The sequence below is a fragment of the Astatotilapia calliptera genome, chromosome 22, assembly GCF_900246225.1.
Source record: "Astatotilapia calliptera chromosome 22, fAstCal1.2, whole genome shotgun sequence".
Lineage (NCBI taxonomy): Eukaryota > Metazoa > Chordata > Actinopteri > Cichliformes > Cichlidae > Astatotilapia > Astatotilapia calliptera.
In genome coordinates, this window is record NC_039322.1 from 29,253,591 (window position 1) to 29,275,481 (window position 21,891).

At 40.7% G+C, this 21,891-nt stretch overlaps 1 protein-coding gene and 1 long non-coding RNA gene across 2 annotated transcripts in view; one reads left to right on the forward strand and one right to left on the reverse strand.

The window, feature by feature from the left end:
- The window catches only part of LOC113014353 (uncharacterized), a 37,259-nt gene that overhangs the window by 8,406 nt on the left and 6,962 nt on the right, over positions 1-21,891 (reverse strand). The gene's annotated exons all lie outside the window — the stretch shown is intronic.
- Positions 7,504-20,272, forward strand: kpna6 (karyopherin alpha 6 (importin alpha 7)). Its single transcript, XM_026155810.1, has 14 exons — positions 7,504-7,680; positions 13,700-13,833; positions 13,963-14,055; positions 14,246-14,345; positions 14,462-14,556; positions 15,177-15,308; positions 15,400-15,488; positions 15,602-15,701; positions 16,513-16,676; positions 16,768-16,846; positions 17,070-17,195; positions 18,031-18,158; positions 18,597-18,781; positions 19,556-20,272. The coding sequence occupies exons 1-14, from the start codon at positions 7,677-7,679 to the stop codon at positions 19,741-19,743; spliced, it is 1,617 nt and encodes a 538-aa protein (XP_026011595.1). The 5' UTR covers positions 7,504-7,676; the 3' UTR covers positions 19,744-20,272.

The following is a 21,891-nucleotide window of genomic DNA, read 5'->3' on the forward strand; positions in this document are numbered from 1 at the left end:
TTTGCAAGCTCCTTCGACTACACACTGTACCTTTAACTAACAGTGCAGTATGCTGGTCATCACTCACATATCTTTACAGATTAATGGAACCATACAATGCTAATAAGCACAAACCCCGTTTCATGTTGGTTTTCTGTTACAAAGCCCAACTGTTAGACAAAAAAAGTCTATATGTATATAATTATGTGACAAACAGAAAGTCCAAGAGGTCTTTGTGCCATTGTTGGCAGGTATTGGTGTCTGTGCAGCATTTTTCAACAGCTTTGAAAAGACTATTAAAAAAAAGATGCACAGAGTTTCTAGATCTGAGTGAAGCCAGTGGTGTTGCTTTAAACATGCATTCTTTTTAATGGCCATCAGGAGTGACTCTGACTACAAAAACAAGTCCAATAGTGGAAAAGTCTGCAGGAAAACAGCACTCGACTCCAGAGACTGGTGTCAATACTGACCTTATTAAGTGAACTGGTTAGTTGCCATGACATGATCTATTGCCATTAAGCTGACAGCTGAATAACAGTGTAATTTGAAATTCAGTGTTTTTGCTCCTATTTACATTCATCAACACTAGCTTGCTACTTCTACCAATACTAAGTCAAGGTAAAATATCACTTTAACCTCAACCCCTGGAGACTGAAAACCTGGCCTACTGTTGTCATTTCTAGAAACTACACAGTTTAAAGAGTGGACATAGCTTTTGGTTCTGAAAGTCTGTGGGGAAATGACATTTGGCTTCCTCCAACTATGACCTCAGTGAGCACTTTCCTCTAAATTTATGCGTTCAGTCACTATTTTGAGGCCTTGTTTAGCATAACACGATGTTCATTTTCTAAACTTGGCACAAAATGTAATGAAATTTGTGTTTGGTCAATTATTTCTTATTTGTAATAATACTTATTGGCAGTAAATCTTATACAATTGGAAAGCCTGTTTGTTTTCTCCTAAATGGAGCCAAATTTGTAAAGAACATATATTTGTGGGTTGAGCAGCAAAGCTGAGCATTCAGGCTGCTCCCATAAAGAACTTAAGAACTTTAAAGAGCAAATCTTTGCTACCAATGCTAACGTTTACTAGTGTCTTCTCTACCTATTGAGTCTTGTTTTGGACTTTTGGTGCCATGACCGCTCTTTTGTTTACATAATGAGCCCTATTTATGATCGGTCTACTTTGTGATTGACACGTCACTAAGGTACGAGGTGCAACATCCCTTGGTGTTGCAGTCAGATCCACACCATGCTTGCATCACCTGGCTCAATAGAATCAACACAGCAACAGCCAAAGTTGAGGGTTTGAACAGCAGTTCACAAACCAGTGGGTCAGATCATGGTGGCTACACGGCTAACTTTCAGTCAAAATTTGCCACCTTCTTTGCAGCACCTCGTTCATTTAAAAACAACCTCTGTCTAGTTTTGTCTGTGTGCCCTGAAAACACAAGGCTGAGCTTCCTTTTTTCATGCATTCGCCCACAGTGTTTAATCATACTCAGCGATGACCTTTTATACTTTAAATACATTTATTTGTAATAACTTAAAACCCCGGGACAAATGGGACTTGGATGTGTGAGGCGATGAATCTTATCCTTAAGCTCATCTACATTTCCACAACTCGAAAGTCTCGAAAGAAAAGCCTGCTCACACATTTCTCTGACGTTCTATAATTATTAGGTAATTAGATTTTGACAAACGATTCCAAACATCTGAAATATGTTACAAGAATGTTTTCCCTCGCTGTAATCAAAACCTATTGTTGGGAATGTAATGAGGCAAAACTGCAGGTAACACACACACACACACACAGACGTGCCGCGGATAAAAGAAATAGCGCACCGATGAGGATCCTGTGTGTCGAGCCTGCCAAGTGTTCACCCATAATTAGGTGGTGATGTAGTGGCTTTTGTTCTCTCTGATTAATTATCAGCAGCTTTCAGAGTATATGGAAACAGCCAATTAACTCTATCCAGGTTTTTCATTCAATTACTCAGATGCAACACGCAAAAGGTCAGCAAAGGTTGGGTTTGGTTTGGTTGGAGTCAAAAGTAAAGAAGAAGAAAGGAACTTTTCAAGCCTCTGAAAGGGCACGGAGGCAATTTTCTAATCCACTTATCATCACTCTGTGCTGTTTTTCCCATTTTCCACTCAATCTGAGTGTTATATCAATAATAGACCGCTTGAAAAACAAGCCGAGGCAGCGCGCCGTTATGCACAGTACAGGAATACATCTAGTTAAGTGACACGCTGTCAAAGAAAATTCAGCCCTTGTTTTTTGACATTAACTTAAAAGCCATTTGTCCGCCTTGAACTAAATTGTATTCTGCGGCCATCAATTCCACACGTCCAGCACTTTTGAAAACAACAATTAATATTGTGGAAGAAAGCGAGAACGCCACAGTCAAAAGACTTTTAATTTTATTCAGTTAATTTTGTGTCCTGTCAGAAACTGTTATGCCACAGAAACCTCTGATTGACTGGAGGAGAGACTCTTGGGCTTCAGCTGCAGAGTTAATTAGATAGATTTATTGCAGGAAGGTGATTGTGGCAGACCGAGATGATCAGACTGCTGTCAGGGTCAGTGGTGGTGTTATTTACGAAGAAATGTGTGTGCGCTCACAAGTCTGGCAGTGTGGCCAAGTAGTGCGCCAGGCCCCCTCATTACCTCCTCTCTCCAATCACGGGGTGAATTTATGGCCGCCGCAGGGAGGCTGTGAATCCCTGTAGATAGGCACTCCGGCACATCCACGGCCATACACATCAACTTTATGGTCAGTCCTTCCCTTCCCTACTTGTAGAGCCAGCCATAGTGGGAGTCGAAATGCTCAATTAAAGCATCCAAGCAGGACTGGAGACTGAATATTTTCAGAACTGATTGCAGTAACATTTTAAAATACGACTCAGGGCGTAATTCCCCCATAATTTAATGAAATTATTTGATCTGTATTTATATTTACCTACAAATACTAGGCAGACCAGAATAAGAGGTAACAAGTCAGGTTTTTACAGGACACAATAAACAATTATACTGTAAGTAGTACTGCATAATTTCATGTTAATTTTTCAGAGTAACAAATATTTTCCAATCTTAAATTGTAAGTACAATTGAATTAATGGACTAAGTAGATTAATTTTGCCTTTTTAAATCTTTATTTAATATTCATTATGTAGATGTAAATGATGGATGTTCTATTATTCAGTTGTGCTTTTATTTTACCTGACCTGTTACCTTTTCATTCTAATGTAAGCATTTTACTTTAAGCATTTGTAGGTAACTATAATTACATTGTAATTTCAAATACAATGTAGTGAAATTCTATTTAGTTACAGTGGAATAATTAGTCCCTTAGTCGCTTTATTATAAATCTGTTACATTTCCTGTAGAGGGTGTACAACAGGAAGGTACGTTGGAAGAGTTTGCATTTCAGGGATTATAAATTTAAAGTACTGAAAGTGTTGCATTGACGCAGTGGAATTTCCCTGGATAGTTTACAGCACCTCGCAGCAGAAGACCTAAAAATAAAGATAAGTCCTCCGATACCAATGGCAAGGTAAATAAAAGCACTTTGACTTAATAGACCTTATTGAGCCAATTCGATTGGGCTAAAATTGGCTTGTAAGGTTTAAAGAGTAGAAAGGAAGTCCTTCCAAGCCACGTGTTCATCAGTTAGAGTGAGTGTACAATAATTGTGCCATATTGATCTCGTTCTTTCATCTACTCCGCTGGCATCCCTAAGTTTTGTCCTGATGCAACACTATCTCGGCCCACCCCGCCCCACCACCCGCCTCTGTCTGTGTCTCTCTCTCTCTCTCTCACTCACTCTTTGGCATCAAGCTTGTATTACATGCAGCCACCTCAGCCCACGCTGTGACATTGCTGCGCCATTTCACAGCATCATTTATCTCCGATGATGAGCCATCCAGCAACCAAGCGCAACACAGTGACTGGGATGCAAATGAGGAAGGATGCAGTGAGGGATTTTGGGTCCCTGAAGAACATTTGTTGGGGTGCACATTAGGGATGCAAACTAATATTTGACTGGTATTTAAGATCAGTATTAATGTCAGTAAGAACCTTATTAAGTTAACTAGGAAGCTGGAGTTGATGTGGCCTATTGCCGTTTAGATGAAGTTCTCAGTTCTTAGTCAGTGTCATTTGTCACTTTTTTATCAGTTACCTTCACTGACACTACATCGCTAACTTCAAAAACTGTGTGTAATTCGGAAATTATGCTCTAGTTACGTAGTGACTGCAACATATACTGTATATTAAAGATGAACGTTGAGTCGCAAAAGTCAAGCCAATGTGGAAGTGCCTTAAACCTGGTTCTTTGTATGTTTTGTGGCCTTTTTTTTTCCTGAGCCCATCTTGTGTTTAACTAGTTTCCTAGTTTGAATTCGAGGTACAGACAATGTCCATACTTTTAGGATTATGCTTAAAACTTTACTTTTTGACCAAGCTTATAGTTAGAGCTGAATCTGGTGACCCTGAAACCTCCCTTAGTTACGCTCCAATAGGCAGTTTTTTCTTCACTCACCTCTTTTCACTCTCTATACACCTCTCTGCATTTAATCATTGGTTATTATTAATCTCTGGCTTTGCTCCACAGTGTGTCTCTTGTCCCGTATTCCTCCTCTCATCCCCAACTGCTCAGAGCAGGTTGGTGCCACAACCTGATCCTGGTTCTGCCAAAGGTTCCTTCCTGTTAAAAGGACGTTTTTCCTTCCCACTGTTACCAAGTGCTTGTTCAAAGGAGGGTACTGTGATTGTTGAGATTTTCTCTGTATTATTGTAGGGTCTTTACCTTACAATATAAAGCACTTAGAGATGACTGTTGTTGAGATTTGGCGTTACATAAATAAAACTGAATTGACTTGAATTAAACCACCACTGGCATATAATGTCCGTGTCCCTTATTATGCAATCCAGCATACAGAAACCCACAGAAAAACCTCCCCATATGATATGTTGACAGGTCTCATTGGATTGTAGCGTAAAACAATTAGATTAGAGCAGCAGGACATCTCAGGTAGTGACTTAGATGCAACGTGATTTCCCACCTAATCTATTTCTCTTAAATGAAAAATGCCATTGTTAGCTTCAGATGTGTGACTCTTTTATCCAGCGAGGTAAAAATTATATATCAGTTTTGAAATATTTCACACAAATCTTCCTCTCAGACACACGGGGAGCGATCGAATAATCCACAAGAACATTCAAAAATCATATAGTCAGCAACTTACTTATCGGCCCCCCCACCTGGTAGATGTCAGAGAGTGAGCAGAAGACAGGAGGACGGAGAGAGCGAGGGAGAGGGGCCCTTAGTCGTCAGATTAAAAAAAAAGTATGGAATGGACGGCGCTGAATGGATTTTCAACACTATATTATGAAGATATATCTCCTCTTTTCCATTCAGAGCCCACATGCACTGACACACCGCTCTCTCCGCACACTATCCTCCCCACAGCGTTATCTCTCTCAGCCTTTATTACTCTCGCACAAAGCGTTCAGCACCGAGCCTTGCAGATGCTCTCTTCCGCAGGCGGCCCGACCACATTCTCACATTTCAGCAAACTAGCCTTATTATCATATTTGCCATAATTGAATTAAGGAGCAGTTAAATTGGCCGTATTTGCACAATCAAATAAGCACAATCAAAACTAAACTGCTTTTGACGCCTCATAATTGAGTTTTTGCTCTGCCAACATGCTCCTTGATGTTATTAGCCTATTTGTGTGAGACATATTATTTTTGTCTGAGCGGACTAAATGCACAAAGGCATTTTTTTTCTGCGTGTCTTTTGTTGCAGTATCCACCTGCAGAGATCTGAGTCCTGCTTGGTGTTTTATCATGGATAGACTGCCAGGAGCATGATGCAGAACAGAGCAGACATTTTGTTTTTGCCTATGAAACCTCTCCACTGGATAAAGTACAATCCGCTCGCAAATGAAAAGGATTTCTGTCAGCATTCAGCATACAAAGAGGTGAAGATCTGTACACAGAGGTCTTTTAACTGTCACCAAAACAGCCTCAGTAGATGAAATGCAACACAGTACATTCTGCAGCTTCTTTGCAGATACAAACAGGAGAAAAAAAACCCCATTTTAATTAAATCTACACTTAATCAACATCTTATTGTCGTACTCATTGAGCTGTTGCCCACATTCCTAATTTTCCTTGTGCATTTTCTCAATATTGCTGACTCAGTCTGGATAGATAACGACCAATAATGAGGCTTGAAGGACGGGTCCTTCTGTTTGTTCATTTAGATGTCCCCCGCCTCACTTTAATTTAGAACATTTTGAATTTGGATGGGAAAAAAATTGTGTATTGATTACAGTGCTTATTATGTCTCCATTAGGAAGTGATAGTGAGTGGAAGACTCCAGCAAAATGTCACCGTTCCCCATGTACCGCCGTTTAAAATCCTTCAGTTATACGCCTTGCTTTGCTCTCATGATTCCATTACAGAAGCTCTCCTTACGCTGTGGCATTGACTAATGGATAGCCTTTGCTTCTGTGTGAAGTGTAGGCTGCTGTATGATGTGCTTCAGCAGGTCTAGAAATGAGAAAGGTAAAGAACTCATAAAAGAGACCCTGTAAAATCAGACTCGATGAGCCCTGGCTACAGCCCCGCGGACTGGATCTGAGAGCATTTCACTGCTGACTCTGTAGCACAAATTGGTCCTGTGTGTTTGTGTTATTTGATACCAGTTGAGAGCAGCTATCCAGCCGGCAGTTGTTTCATCTCTGCGCCAGCACACCTGCTGAAGGCTGTGAATTCTCAGCCCTTATGGTTCGGCCAAGCGGAGCTCAATCCGGAGCCCGTGGATACACTGAGAAAGCATGGAATCTATGAACAATATTTGCTCACAGCTGCTAAGAAATTGTAATCATGGGAAAGTATCTCAGTTGTGCTACAGCTGACTTGACCTCCCCCGCCCTTTCTAATAGGGGAAAAGAGCAAGCCTGGCAGCAGCAATTACTTCTTTATTTGTACAACATTGCCCCCTAAAGTCTTTTTCTGGTGTATCTCCGCAGGCCCCCTCGGGGGCCGTGTCAGGAGGACACTGCATCACAATATAGTGCAGTAATTTACCACCACTTGCTCCCAGCAAATTGACCATGGATGAACCTCACCTGTATTACTCTGTCACATTCAATTTAGGGAAAACACTGGGGAAGCACGGCGGGTCAAATAGCATTTCAAAACTAGAGAGGGATATGCAGATCCAAGAGAAATTGAGCTACCTGAAACATGCCAGTGGGTATGTAAAATAGATACAGACGTGAGTAACAGCTGGCTGGGAAGGAGGATGCACTGTAACCCTAAATCATGTCCTTCCCTACCAACCACGGTGGTGCTTTAATGACTGGCAAATCTACGAATAAACAGATGGTTCTCTGTTTTGAAATTTTTAAGAATGAAATTAATCCTGTAGTAAAATTTTTTTTAACATTTTGAATATATTTTGGCTATAAGGCATTCGTTAATGAAGGTGCGTGAGTGTGACGTGTTTTGTGGGTCTGGGGCGTCCTCTAGTGGCAGGAAGTCGACGTTATAGTTTGACGTTTCCGTCTCCGGCAGACATATTGCTTACCGGAGCAAATTCTGGAAAGCTAGAAGTGGGAAAGGATTTAAAATTGAATCACGTCTTCACAACTTAGCACAATAAACCCGCATAGGACACAATGGGTAAGCTGTTTGGCAAGTTCCTACTATAGGCATGTATTCAAAGTGATTTTAAGATTCACTTTTGTCGTCGGACTTGACGGTTATGAAATCTTCATTCTGTTACTGTTGTTTAGCCAGTACGCTAACGCGTTAGCTAGGTGGCTAGTCGGCGTTGCTACGTAGTAAGGAAAGATGAGTTGCTATTTTACGTTAAGTCATTTGCTATGTCTCCAAATTATAAGGTCTTTGGACAGTGTTTCCCTTTTTACAGTATATCATGTTAGACACATTAAGGCAATTTTTACCAGAGATAACAGCTAGTGCCGTTTTTAGCCAACTTGAGGAAACTTGGCTAACAGCTAACCACGTTAGCGCCGCGTTGTACTATTTCAGAGAAGACGCACGTATAGCTTAGAGCTTAAGTTAGTATTAGTCATGGCAATATAACGGCGTTATCGAATAAAATACGACTTTAGAGTTGTCAATTTTCTCTATTTGTTTTGTTTTGCAACTGCCTGTAGCTTTACAGTTATCACATTACATAGGCGCTTTAAAGCGCTACTGCTGTTTATTTTATATTATGAACGTTTTCTATCTGTCTGGTCGCTACTGTTTGGCGGATATGGCGACTGTAACTTGGTGAGAGACTTCCAGCGTCGTAAAAAAAGTTTTAAATCAAAGCCTCTGGGGTGACACATTTAATAGTGGTGTTCGAGAGGCAGTGATTTGACTTTTTCCAGTAGCTGGCGCCTTCATTAGCAAGTGAAGCTGCGTAATTTCACCCTTGCTCTTCAAACTCGGTGAATTATATAATAAGGTAAAAAATATTTATAATAATTTAATTCCTGTGTTCAGTCAGTCGGCAGTGAAGTGGAAATGTGAGCTAACTGATTCCATGCGGCAAGTAGATGACAGACTGCTATCATCACAGCCGACTGTGAGCTCATGAGACAGAGCGCTCATGTGACAACATGTTTTCCAGACTGTTCTTATACAGTCCTGTGATAAATACACTTTGCAGTGAATGTTACTGGAGTATGTCGTGTTCAAAAAGCTATATCTAAAAGGGGTAAGAAGTACAGTTACTGTGCCTGCGCATATAAACTGTATATTAAAAGGTGAATGTAAGTTCTAGGTATGAAAAGCAAAACTGGTGGGGAAGTTCCTTAAAACCTGTCCGCAAGGCATTCTTTGTCTGTGATCTCAGCAAACACCTTGCTGATGAGCTTATCATTTCATTGAGTTGTTTCAGTGCTTATTGAATTAAACATGTAAATTTTGGGTCCTATTAGAGTTAATCCTGAAAGTGAACGTATTGGAATGACAGGGTGAAGCTGGTGGCTACAGTCTGATTGGAGAAACATTCATCTGTTTAAGCTCTAATTCCCACAAAATGGCAGCTATCAGGCAAAAGAGTTTCTATAGGGTGATCTTGTAGAACGGTCCAAGCAGCAGCTATTAAGCCTGTCACGTGGGGTGTAAGTAAGTAAAGTTTATTTATATAGCACCTTTCACAGACATGTCACAAAGTGCTTTACAAGGTAAAAACACAATAGTAATAAATACCCTGGTCTAATTAAAAGCTCTTTGATATAAAAATGTCTTTAGCTGCTTTTTGAAGGTCTCCACCGAATCCAAACACCGTAGAAATAGGGGAAGTGCATTCCACAGTCTGGGTGCAACAGCTTGGAAAGATCGGTCTCCTCGAGTTTTAAAACGAGTATGGGGGACCAATAAAAGGTTTTGGTTTGATGACCTGAGGTTATGAGTGGAGGCATGTGTATGAATCAAATTGGCAAGGTGGTGTGTGTGTGTGTGTGGTGGGGGGTCCATGTAATGCTCTAAAAGTTAAAACTAGACTTTTAAAATGGAACCTAAATCTGATTGGTAGCCAGTGCAGCGACTTTAACACAGGGGTCACATGAGCTCCCTTGTTCGAGCCGGTTAGTAGCCTTGCTGCAGAGTTTTGAACAACCTGTAGTAGGGCTGCCACTAGGGCTGGGCTATATCATACCGTTCATGGCAATACCAGTGTAATTTTGGGCAACGATAGGAAAATGAAATATCGCGATAGAATATGGGTAAAACGCGCATGCGCAGTGCCTTTGTTTGCATACGCACATGGCGGCGATGCAGAATGAGAAGGGTGAAAGCGAATCGTTAAATGAAACGGATGAACCAGAATTGGTTTGTAAAAATGCTGCAACTTCAGTGGTGTGGAACTGGTTTGGCTTTCGTCCGTCAGATACACAACAAAGCACTATTTTTGGTAGAGCATGCTAGCGGGCCGTCGTTATTACCGTGTTCTTTGGAAAATATGGCACACTTAATATCAATCCTTTGATTTTTCTGAAAATCGACAGTGCCCCTTATAATCCCATGTGCCTTATGAATGAATTCTGGTTGTGTTTACTGACCTCGAAACAATTTTATGTACACGGCGCTCGACAATCTGTCAAATGTTTTAGTACGACTTTGCTAAGCTACGAAGCCGCACCGCTTGATGGATTGTCGGAGCATTACAGCTGTCGTAGTCAGGAGCCTCGCGGAGTGATACGTACTGTGCTTCAACATAATATTACCGTATTGTGTGTGTAACACCTCTTTTTAAGTTTTGTAGATATTATACATGGTTATGCTGAGGATATGTCGGCCAGTTTCCACTGGAAATGCCTTTTGGTTAAATTGTCAGCAAGGAGTTTGCACTGTTACGTTTTTATATAACTTTAATGCACATAAAAAAACAGCTGCTTGTTTAAGTGAAAATATATTGATGGGTTTTTTGCACTAATAAAGTTGTGGAGTTGTAAAGTATTTTGACTAGTGTCAATTATATCGTCAGTTATATTGTTATCGCAAATTTTCAAATGTATATCGTGATAAATATTTTTGGTCATATCACCCTGCTCTAGCTGCCACAAAGGATTATTTTGATAGTCGACTAGTCACCGATTATTTTTGCAATTAGTCGACTAATCAGATCATGCATTCATTGGACGTAAAACGTACAGCTTATTGCACCAGCATGCATCTGCTCTTATATATCTATCATTAGCTTACAGCTTTAAGTGTTTAAGGTATGTGCTAACTAAAAATAAAGACAAGATGATAGTTTATTAAATTTTAATGAAACTTGCTGATTGTTTCGGTAGAGTTTAATAAACTCAGACATTTGCTCCTTGCTATCTAAAATATAACAGGACACTGGAGTATATTCTCGAGCATCTCACACTTCTGATAATCAGTTGTCTGCTTGACGTTTGTTCAGCTGTGTAAAAACTATAACTTTAATCTCAGCCAAACCGATTTACTCAGGAACAAATAAAATACTGCAAAAAGCTGAACAATAACATTTTTAAGTTATCTAAGTGACTTATTTATCATGTTTAACCTGAGTAGCAAAAGCCGGCGGTGGGTTTGAAAATGATTTCCCCACCGGCTCTAGTGAGCCTTGAACCCCGGCTAGCTATCGAGCTGGTGAGTAACAGATGTCTCCGAAAATGTAGGAGCGCTTTTGAAAATATGTGGTGTCTTGATAAACTGAGCAGATATTTGAAGTTTACACAGTTACATTCTCGCCTGAAAATATGTTAAACATTTATTTTGTGACCCAGAAAGAATAATAAGAGTAATATTAAAACTAACTAGCTGCCACCATTGTTGGAAACTGAGCAGGGACACGCTATGAATTCTGGGATAGGTTGGGCCACGAAGTATACACCCGATCCATCCTTCAAATCTGGGGAAATGAAGGGCGCATTTGTCGGTGTCTTCAAATTTGGACAGTCTTCGTTGTGTTGCTGTAACGTAATCGGCCTACAAATGCGGGCACAGGAGAATGCGGTTCCTAAATTTGGACACTGCTTCTTCTTCGGAGTTTAACGGCACCTGGCATCCTCGTACATGCAGTGCTGCCATCTTCTGTTTCAGTTCGTTATTACACTCTTAAATCCTACTACTTATTCCTGCTTCTTTTGGGATCTTACAAAGCTTCAAACGACGCGTCGACTATTAAATTAGTCGTTAACGATTTTTATAGTCGACATAATCGTGACTAGTCGACTAATCGTGGCAGCCCTAACCTGTAGACGAGCTAGCCCTTTCTTGTTTAGACAAGTAAACAGGCTGTTACAGTAGTCGAGTCTTGTAGAGACAAAAGCATGTATTATCATCTCGAGTTCACTTGTTGACACGGTGGATCTAAGTTTTGAAATGTTCCTCAAGTGAAAAAAAGCAGGTTCTTACTATTTGATTTAAATGTCCCTCCAAAGAAAAAGCTTCATCAAAAATAACACCCAGGTTTCTAAGGTTATGTTTCTGTGAGGAACCTAAGTCACCCAGTCGCTGTTAAATATCAGATATTGCACTGTCTGGTGCAATAATCAAAGTTTCTGTTTTGGCTGGGTTTAGCTATAAGCAGTTATTGTTCAACCATTGTTTAATGTTGGTTAAACAGTCAATCAGATCTGCAACCTTCAACATCAAAAGAGCCTTTTTAGCTCCTACCAAATAACAGGAGAAAAAAGAGCAGCACATGTGGGTGATGAGGGGGGCAGACAGACAGGTGATGGTTGTAATTGGGAGATGACAAATTAATATATATAGTATATTTATTAATAGTGTTACGGTTACCCCTAATTTTAACCCCTGACTCACGAACCACAGGTGGGTTGCTGACCTCTGCTATAGCTGCGTCTCTCACACCAAAGGCTCACTTTGCGACATCTTCGTTCGAGCTGAACTAAACTGCGTTTGACTTCTGGCACTGTTGTGCCACAGTTAATCTAAACAAACACATTGCAGAAATGAGTGCATCCAGCTGCAACCTGTTCATGTGTGCCATCCATCCCTGTGGCTTTGCCATCTGCACACACGTGCTGAAGCATTTCAGGGGTTTGTGCTAATCCCCTGAAACCATAACATGACCTCAATTTCCGACATTTGTTCTGATATTTAACCTCAGAACCTCCCCACTGTTACAGTGGAGGGCTTTTGGCACACAAGGTTGGCATCGTTCTGTGGTGTCGACAGGTTTCGGTGCTGTCCCCCACCTCTCTTTCACTCCCCAATAGGCTCACATGTGACTCTGGGGTTTGCCTGGTGTCCCGTTCTGGTGGCATGACTGCACAAATGCTGAGAATGGGCAGTTTGGCCTGTGTGGGCACCAATTTACGCTAACTCTGCGATTTAACTGAATAAATAGGTTTGTTCTGGGCTGGCTGACTGGTACATGAATAGGTTGGCTGTGTGGGGGGTTTTGCGTCCGTGCATGTGTATTTTTAGGCTGTGTTGTCCGGTTTTCATGAGCTTGTTTATGCAAGGTCTTTTTATATTGAGGCATGTGTGACAGCTGTTTCATCATCATCATAGCTTATTATTAGTAGGAATGAACGGATCCATACCTTCCAGTTCAGATGCTATGTCAATACACTGCCTTCAGGTATCTGATGATACAAAGTACTGATCCAAGCCAGTAGAATTTATAAGCCATCTAAAGACCTGTGAAATCAGTCTGTGTAAGGCAACATCAGGTTTGGCCCAACTTTGTAAAATAAAATTAAATATTTTCAAGAATGCAATTTATGTCTATTGAAATGGTACTTATGAATAAAATAATACAATTTTAACATCTGACATTTAACATCTCATTTCACCTCAGTGTGAGATTCTTTACTGCATGCTGTGATCATGAATGGTCACCTGGCGCCTTCTTTTCCTGCTCTTAGCGTCATAGACGTTCTCACACACACACACAGAGGTCTCATGTGGAGCAGAGCTGGTGTTAGACAGGTGAAATGAAATAATAGTAGTCGTGTTGCTTTTTAAGGGCAATAAAAGGTTCCCAACAAGTGATACACCGAATGTGACAAGAGTCAGTGAGAAGGGAAAGCGTTCAGCTTTCTTGTTTCTGGTTAAACTAAAACATGTTGTAGACATATAACTAAAAGTTGTTGGTTTCTCAGGGATGGAAAAAAAGAAAAAGCCTCTAAGTGCAAACGTTGGTTTTTGATTTAATCATGATGTGTCTTTGACCAACCAGAGCCGTCAGCCAGTCCGGCCAAGGATAACTACAGGATGAACCGATACAAGAACAAAGCACTCAATGCAGATGAGATGAGGCGCAGGAGAGAGGAGGAGGGCATCCAGCTCAGGAAACAGAAACGAGAACAACAGGTATGAGACCAAATGTGACAAACTCCCAGTTCATCAGGTTGTTTGTCTCCTGGATGAGATTATGTCACTGTGTAGTCTGTGTTCAGCATGTGAGTGTTTAGGTCTCTTAACAGCTTTTTATAATCCCAGCTTTTCAAACGGAGGAATGTGGACATTCTCAATGAAGAAGAGGTCATGTTAGAGAGCCCACTGGTGGACTCTTACCTCAGCTCTCCAGTAACTGTGAGTAAATGATCATTATTTTTTTAACAAGTCTTGCATAGACAAAAAGATGATCACAGACTAGATGCATTTTTACATCACGTTTGTGTAAAGCAGTTTTTAGCCTGTTGTCCAGCTTGTGGATTGTAAACAAGGGAATCTGTGGTGAGTGGGTGAAGTGTTTAAAGTGCTTGTATATGGCCTCTTGCAGGAAGGAGTTATTACCAGGGACATGGTAGAGATGCTTTTCTCAGAGGACCCAGAGCTTCAGCTTGCTACAACACAGAAGTTCAGAAAATTACTTTCCAAAGGTACCCAGTCATTGTAGTGTACTGAGAGTACTTCTACATAAGAGTGAAACCATTCGTGCTGTTCCCCATAGACCACAAAAAAGCCTACATATAGTTTTGCCTCTTTGTTATTCCAGAGCCTAACCCACCAATTGATGAAGTTATAAACACTCTTGGAGTAGTGGAGAGGTTTGTGGAGTTCCTAAAGAAGAGCAGCAACTGCACACTACAGGTCAGTTATTTATTTATTTGTTAAATATACAGTGTTAAACCTCCAGAACACGCAGAGACTTCTGAATTGAGTGCAAAAATGTGATTTTTACCATGTCTTTGGTAGCAACCATGCTACTTTGCTTTTTAGGATGCCTTTAACAGAAAATAGTGCTTGTTATGCTCGACCTTACTGCAGAGGTAGCCATTGCAGTGTTCTCCTAAATGATAGGTGTCACCACTCAGACAATATCGCCTCATCAGTGCTGATATAGGAGGAGAAGAAGTCAAAACTTCCTTAGTCTTATCTTTTCAAACTGTGGAAATATTTCCCTCTGTATAATCTGTGAGTCTCTATCATTGGAATGACTGTAAAAACAGACACAATTGTATGCTCATGTCTTCAACCCAGCTGCAGCAGTACAACGTACCCGGTTCAAAATTTTCAAACAATATCAAGAGCAGTTCATCAGTCCTACATGACACTGTGTTAGATTATGTTGATGCAGCCAGCCAGCTGTAAGAAAGTAGAAACTTGAAAAGTGTTTTGAATTGCCATCATTCTTGCACATAGTAAGTGCTGTTATCTACAGTTCATGAGTCTCACTATGCTTGTTTCTCTGCTTTGTCGTGTTGCTGCAGTTTGAAGCCGCCTGGGCGCTGACCAACATTGCGTCAGGAACATCCTTGCAGACAAAGACGGTGATTGAGGCTGGAGCAGTGCCCATCTTCATAGAACTGCTGAACTCTGATTTTGAGGATGTTCAAGAACAAGTAATGCACCGGTTCATAGATTGTTCACTGTAATAAATATCTTTCCATACTCTGCGATACCCAAGATTTTTATGTCTCACTGTTTCTTCAGGCTGTGTGGGCCCTCGGTAATATTGCAGGGGACAGTGCAGTGTGCAGGGACTATGTGCTGAACTGCAACATCCTTCCACCACTATTAATGTAAGTTCTTTTATTTCTGCTTTTGAGTCAAACCTTCCTACAGCTTTTCTCCCTGCGACAAATTTCTAATATGACTTCCTGTAATGGGCTTTTGATTTTCTTTGGTATTTCAGGCTTCTGACAAAGTCCACTAGACTGACTATGACTAGGAATGCAGTATGGGCTCTGTCTAATCTGTGCAGAGGAAAAAACCCACCACCTGCTTTTGACAAGGTACCACTCATCGAGTCAACACAAAGGATGCTTTAGGGTCAAAGTTCTAGGAACCCCTCTGAGTGCCTATAGGGGTTTTCCCAGGAGACTCTCGTGGCCTTAGGGTCATTCATGTCAATATAGTTTCAATTAGCTGCTTTTTCTATGCAGACAAAGCTGAACATTCAAGTACGGATAAAGGCTCTTTGTTATATCAGCCGATCACTCTGTACTATTACGAGTTTTCTGGCTAAACCATAAAAAAACGTATCTACAAGAAGTTAATTTAATACCAGTGAAATGTATATCAGATTAAATCGAATGTTGAGTGGGAAGAGAATTTTCCATTATGCATTGTCTTCCTATGGTCACTATATGAAAGATGCATTTAACTTCTAATAAGTTCAAAAGTTTCAGAGATTTGGACTTCAGAAAAGCAACATTTCTGTTGAATATGACAGGAAGTTGCTGCTAATATTTACTTGTGATAAAAGTTAAACACATTCTAAAGTAAACAGAAGTCTGTAAAAGCCAGCCTGTGTGAGGAACACATGGCTGTGTCCCACAACCAGTCAGGTTGCCTGTATTTACCAATTCAGATCAACACTAGATGCTGGATTGTCCCAGGTCACAGCTGCAGGATGTGAATGGTTTTGCTCTTGAATCCTTCTACAATAACATTTCTCAGGTGGCACCATTGGTTTCTGCAGCTCTGTGTACTAGCTGACATTTTGTGGGAAAATTTTGACATGTTGTCTCTCGGTGATTTATGTTTGATGCTGAATTCACATTGTTTGTCATGATACATATGCATTATGTTTGTGTTGTCTAGGTGTCACCCTGCCTGCCAGTGTTGTCCAGGCTATTATTTAGCAGTGACCCAGACTTGCTGGCAGATGCCTGCTGGGCTCTGTCCTACCTCTCAGACGGCCCCAATGATAAGATCCAAGCCGTCATTGACTCTGGTGTCTGCAGGCGCCTTGTAGAACTACTCATGTAAGATCAGGCTTTACTGTGCGTCATTTCTGAACCTGTAAATTTGACCTGTACATTTATTAAAATATTTCCCAACCCCATCTTTCTGCAGGCACACTGACTATAAGGTGGCTTCACCCGCCTTGAGAGCTGTAGGAAACATTGTCACAGGAGATGATATCCAAACACAGGTGAGACTATAATAGACTGAAGTTGGTTTGATGACTCCAAAGCTTGTTGCATGTTGAAGAGGCGTTTGTGTCATCTTAATATTTCTCTCAGCTTACCAAATGTTTTAAATGCTATTTGCTTTGTTAATAATTGCTGCTACAGCTGCAAAGTGATGCAGTTCAAAGATCTGAGGTATGTTATAAAGAGCGTGTGAAGTTTTACCCTCTGCTTTGCTGTTTTTAGGTGGTGTTGAACTGCTCAGCCCTGCCCTGTCTGCTTCACCTCCTCAGCAGTGCTAAAGAGTCCATTCGCAAAGAGGCATGCTGGACCATCTCAAACATTACAGCAGGAAACAGAGCACAAATACAGGTATCACACCCTGAGTTCATTTCTCAGTTTACCTGAGGAAAACCTCTGTGGAAGTACTTTAGTGTTTGCCAAACTATCTGTGAAGTTTGTATTTTGAAACTTTTTATTTTTTTTAGACACAAACTACAACTATTAATCCAAATTAAACAAATTAAACAATCTGCAAGAGTCAAAACTGAAACTGATTTTTAAAAAGCACTTGTTTACTGTCAGTAGTTCAGCTAATATTAGTCTACTTAAATCATATAAGTTGGTGTTGTTAGACTCAGACACTGTGATCATGACTGTCACATTATTCTGGTGCAAATTTAGTTCTCCTGCTGCTTGAATGTTGTAGGATTTAATTGTCAGCATTACACAGTGTTGATTAATTTTATGTAATCACAGCTGTAATACAGTGTCAACTGTGTTTTATATATTTAGTGGTTTCTTCTTTTGTGTGGGGCCAGAAAACAAGTGTCTTGTGTGTCACAGCTTTTCAGCTCCGTTTTAATCTGTGTGTTTGGCTGCACTGGGTGGCTGTTTAGTGGAGATGCTGTGCCTTATTTGTAATTCAAACGTATTTTAACTAAACTTGTACTGACTGCAACCTTAGCCAGTAACTGTATTCAAGGTGCAAAGATTGGATTAAATTTAAGAATTATTTTTATGTTGGTCAGTTTCTGTATTTTGGTCATATTGTAACATTCATATTAAAGATTCCTAAAACTCTAACGCCCTGTCAAATAACATTAGTTTTTGTTAGTTTTATCTAGTGTATCAAGTTGATGATTTCAAATCAGTTTTGAATGTCTTTTGCATTTCTCCTGTACTGATCTCTCATCCTCCTCCACAGACGGTAATCGATGCAAACATCTTTCCAGTACTGATTGACATTCTGCAGAAAGCTGAATTCAGGACCAGGAAAGAGGCAGCCTGGGCCATCACCAATGCCACGTCTGGAGGAACACCAGAGCAGATCAGGTTAGCTTCGCAAGATTCATTTAGTTGACAGTCCCTCCATTGTCATTTAATCACATCAGCAGATCAGATGAGTAGCTTAAGTCAATTGCTGGTTTTAATGATAAGACTTTTAGAGATGATTTAAAGTAGGATTTCAGTAGTACTGTATTGATTCAAAACGCATTCTGCAGCAAAATGTTTTCTCAAGGAACAAAAAAGGTTTCAGCTGGTTGATGAGTCCAATGGAGTTTTCTGTTTGAGGAGAAAATCAATTAACAGCTTGTTAGAAATGAAAATCCCCATGCAGAATTTGGGTGATTGGAAAAATAAGGAGGTATAATTGCATGAAAGTGAGGCGATAATGTGAAAGAGCTGTGAAGAATAACTCGGACTAAATTGTAAAGTAAATAAATGAATCACCTGCATTCATCTGCCTTATCCATGTCTGTTTGCATAAAGATATCTGGTGAACCTGGGCTGTATTAAGCCCCTGTGTGACCTGCTCACTGTGATGGACTCAAAGATTGTTCAGGTTGCTCTTAATGGACTAGAAAACATCTTGAGACTGGGCGAACAGGAAGCCAAACAGGAGAACAACGGCACCGGAGTTAATCCTTACTGCAGCCTCATCGAAGAAGCCTATGGTATGCTGCAGGAAATGCACACAAACATGCATGCTGAAAAAACATTTGATTTGGATTTGATGCAGTTTACATATAATACAGCATTATTGGAACCCTTTCAGTGTCACAGACAGAGATGATCAGTGCTGATAGGCTCGTAGCTTTATCACTTTGGCAGACACTGAGGCCATATTTCCCTAAATGAACCTCATAGGCATAAAAGACATAAAGGCATAAAACTAATGATTGAGGCCATAAAGTTAACAGGAAAGTTTCTTGAGGTCACAAAGTACGAAAGCTACCAGTCTTTTTGACGCCATACTAGTTGCCCTCTGCTGGCCATTTGAAAGAATGCATGTTTAAGGCCTGGATTAGCTGCAGCCACGGACGCTACATCTGTCTTCTGTATATGATCTGTAGCTGGTAGTAGTACTCATTCTTTTGTTCTGGAGATCGCCTGTGAGCTGGAGGGCAACAAACCACACAACCTGAAATTGGTTCACATGCAAGACCGAGTACTGATTACTGTGGTGAGCTGCAGTCCAGCCCAGAGTTTGATTTTTACCACATTAGACTCTCTGGAGAGGCAGCTACTTAAATTCCTCCATTAGGGCAAATAAAATGTCAAGCTTCTGCTTTTTTCTAAGGCTGCCATACATACTACACCACCAGAGGCAGAACGTAGGACAGCTGAATTTAAAAAAATCAGTTTGGGTTTTTTTGTTTGTTTGTTTGTTTGTTTGTTTGTTTTTTAGTTTAACAGCCATTCTGATATTCCATTCCTTGTTTCTCCAGGTCTTGACAAAATAGAGTTCCTCCAGAGTCACGACAACCAGGAGATCTACCAGAAGGCCTTTGACCTAATTGAGCACTACTTTGGTGTGGAGGACGAGGACAGCAGTCTTGCCCCTCAGGTGGACCAGGCCAACCAGCAGTTTCTCTTCCCTCAGCAGGAGGCCCCCATGGAAGGTTTTCAGCTATAAGTCAGCCACCCTTTCCTCTTCATACCTCCTCTCATAGATGGCTCCTTTTTACCACCGTGCCATCCTCCCTGAACCTCCACTAAATCACCATGAGGCCACGCCCCCTACCCTTTGGAGGAATGCTAAAATTGTTCGCTCTCCAGCCTGAAAATGCCTCGCCCCCTTTCATCGTTTCCAACCAGTGTACTGACCTCCTGCAGGGCAGACTCTCATGTTTCCTGGCTGAGGGGAGGGTGCCACACAAACTCCCATTACAGCTAGAAGAGGAAGTAATCACCAGTAATCATCAAAACGCACACCCAGACATCTTCCTGTCATTTGACAGCGCTTAGATTCTCTCATTGGCAGCAGTAGTGATTTGTTAGTGTCTTTAATATACACTTTCATTTCTTTTCCAAACGGAAATCTTTTGTTTTCAGGATTATCCATACAGAGCGTGCAAACTGGGGTGCATGAGCAGAATCTGCCCAACTCTTCGTGTCACTATGACTCAGTGCAATTCAAAAAATACTTAACATGATCCCTTTTTTTTTTTTTTTTTTTTTTTTTCCTCCTCACCCTTTATCTGCCCCCACCCCTTTTTATTTTTAAATTATTTAATTTTTTTGTTTTATTTTTAGTGCTTGTGATATTTTCTTTTGCTTTGCCTGCTCCCAGTCAGTAGGCTTAGGCCTGCTCTCTGCATATCTACTCAAGGTGAGAAGAAAAAATAGTCTTTATGGGGTTTAGAGCCACAGATGTCAACCCCAAAGTTTGTCGCCCTGAGTTGGATGCCCAAGCTAGGAAGCATGATTTGTTTTGGGGGGTTTTTTGTTTGTTTTTTTTAAGCGGGTGGCAAGAAGGGTGAAACTTTATCAAACAGAAGGGCTGTGAATGTTTTTTTTTTGTTTTGTTTTGTTTTCGAAAAGGTTATGTTAAAACGTCTAGAAAAAATATCCAGGTTTTGAGGGTTAAATAGTTAGAGACCCAATGTTCGTAGTGTGCCGTGTTATTAATAACATTTGAATTATGAAGTGATCTAACTATTAAAAAAGGCATAGTTGGGGATTTAGGAGGAGAAGAGCTGTTGGCAGCAAAAGCAGCAAGAATTAAGAGCCTGGGGACGATGTCTTGAAACCCATTGTTAACTGGTTGCTGCTGGCCTGCAAGCCCCCTCCACTTCCCCTGGTGTATGTGGTAGGGTTTTTGCATGGTGTTATATTACCCTGCCTACAGCCCTGAGCATCCCTGGCCAAACACTACGAGGAGTCGTTGCTTCTTTGTAAACAGCATTTGGAGTCGAAAGCAGGAACCGGGCCGGATTCGGTGATGTTAACAGTGATTGTGTATTGACGGTGGTGGTGTCGTGTATAGTGGTAGAGTTTATCTATAATATATGGCATTCTATATCACTATATATTTTTGAGGAATGGCAGTGACATAATGATTTTGCATGGGTTCATTGTAATATGTGTCGATGTAAATTGCCTGTTCTCTGCCTGGCAGGGACGGTCTGCACCGCTTCCTCGTGTGTCTAACGACAAATGGTGTTTAGCCGGGGATGGAGCTCAGAGAAATAACAAGCCTAACTGCAACAGAAATTCAAGTATAAGTGTATATTTGAATTTTGGTGTATTTTCATTATATAAATATATATATAAATATATTTGCGCACACTTCATGCACACTTGCATACACCAGCAGACACACTGTACACACACCTCACACAGATGAGTGGCTAGTAGTAACTAAAAAGGTTTCCATAATCTTTGGATTTAAAAAGAACTAAATTTAAAAGGGTTTGTTTTGAAGTTTTGATTCTCCTCAATGTGAACATATTGGATGTTTTTTGTTTTTTACTTATTATTTTATATTTAAAAAAATCCTGCTTTCTGGAGCAGATGAAGGATTATTTCCCAAAATCCTAAGGATTGCTTTGAAACTGTTTTAGTTGTTTCTAGCCTCGTGACTTTTGATGGTTAAAGTGAGTCCTGTAAACTCTGACCTGAGGGCAGTTTGACCTCTAACAGAAGCTGTTCTCAGGTCAGCGCTCAGGTTTTGTGGATGGAGCTGAACTGTGGTTGTGTGATGTTCGACTTACGGGGGCACTCTGTGAGGGAGGGATCGATTGACTCAGTGACTAGGTCCTAATCAGAGTCTGGGAGCCCT

What these genes read in the sequence shown, in the direction of transcription:
- kpna6 (XM_026155810.1), top strand. An exon ending in TTGAGGATGTTCAAGAACAA is followed by an intron (nt 15,309 to 15,399) that starts GTAATGCACCGG and finishes CTGTTTCTTCAG; the next exon opens with GCTGTGTGGGCCCTCGGTAA. An exon ending in ATCCTTCCACCACTATTAAT is followed by an intron (nt 15,489 to 15,601) that starts GTAAGTTCTTTT and finishes TTGGTATTTCAG; the next exon opens with GCTTCTGACAAAGTCCACTA.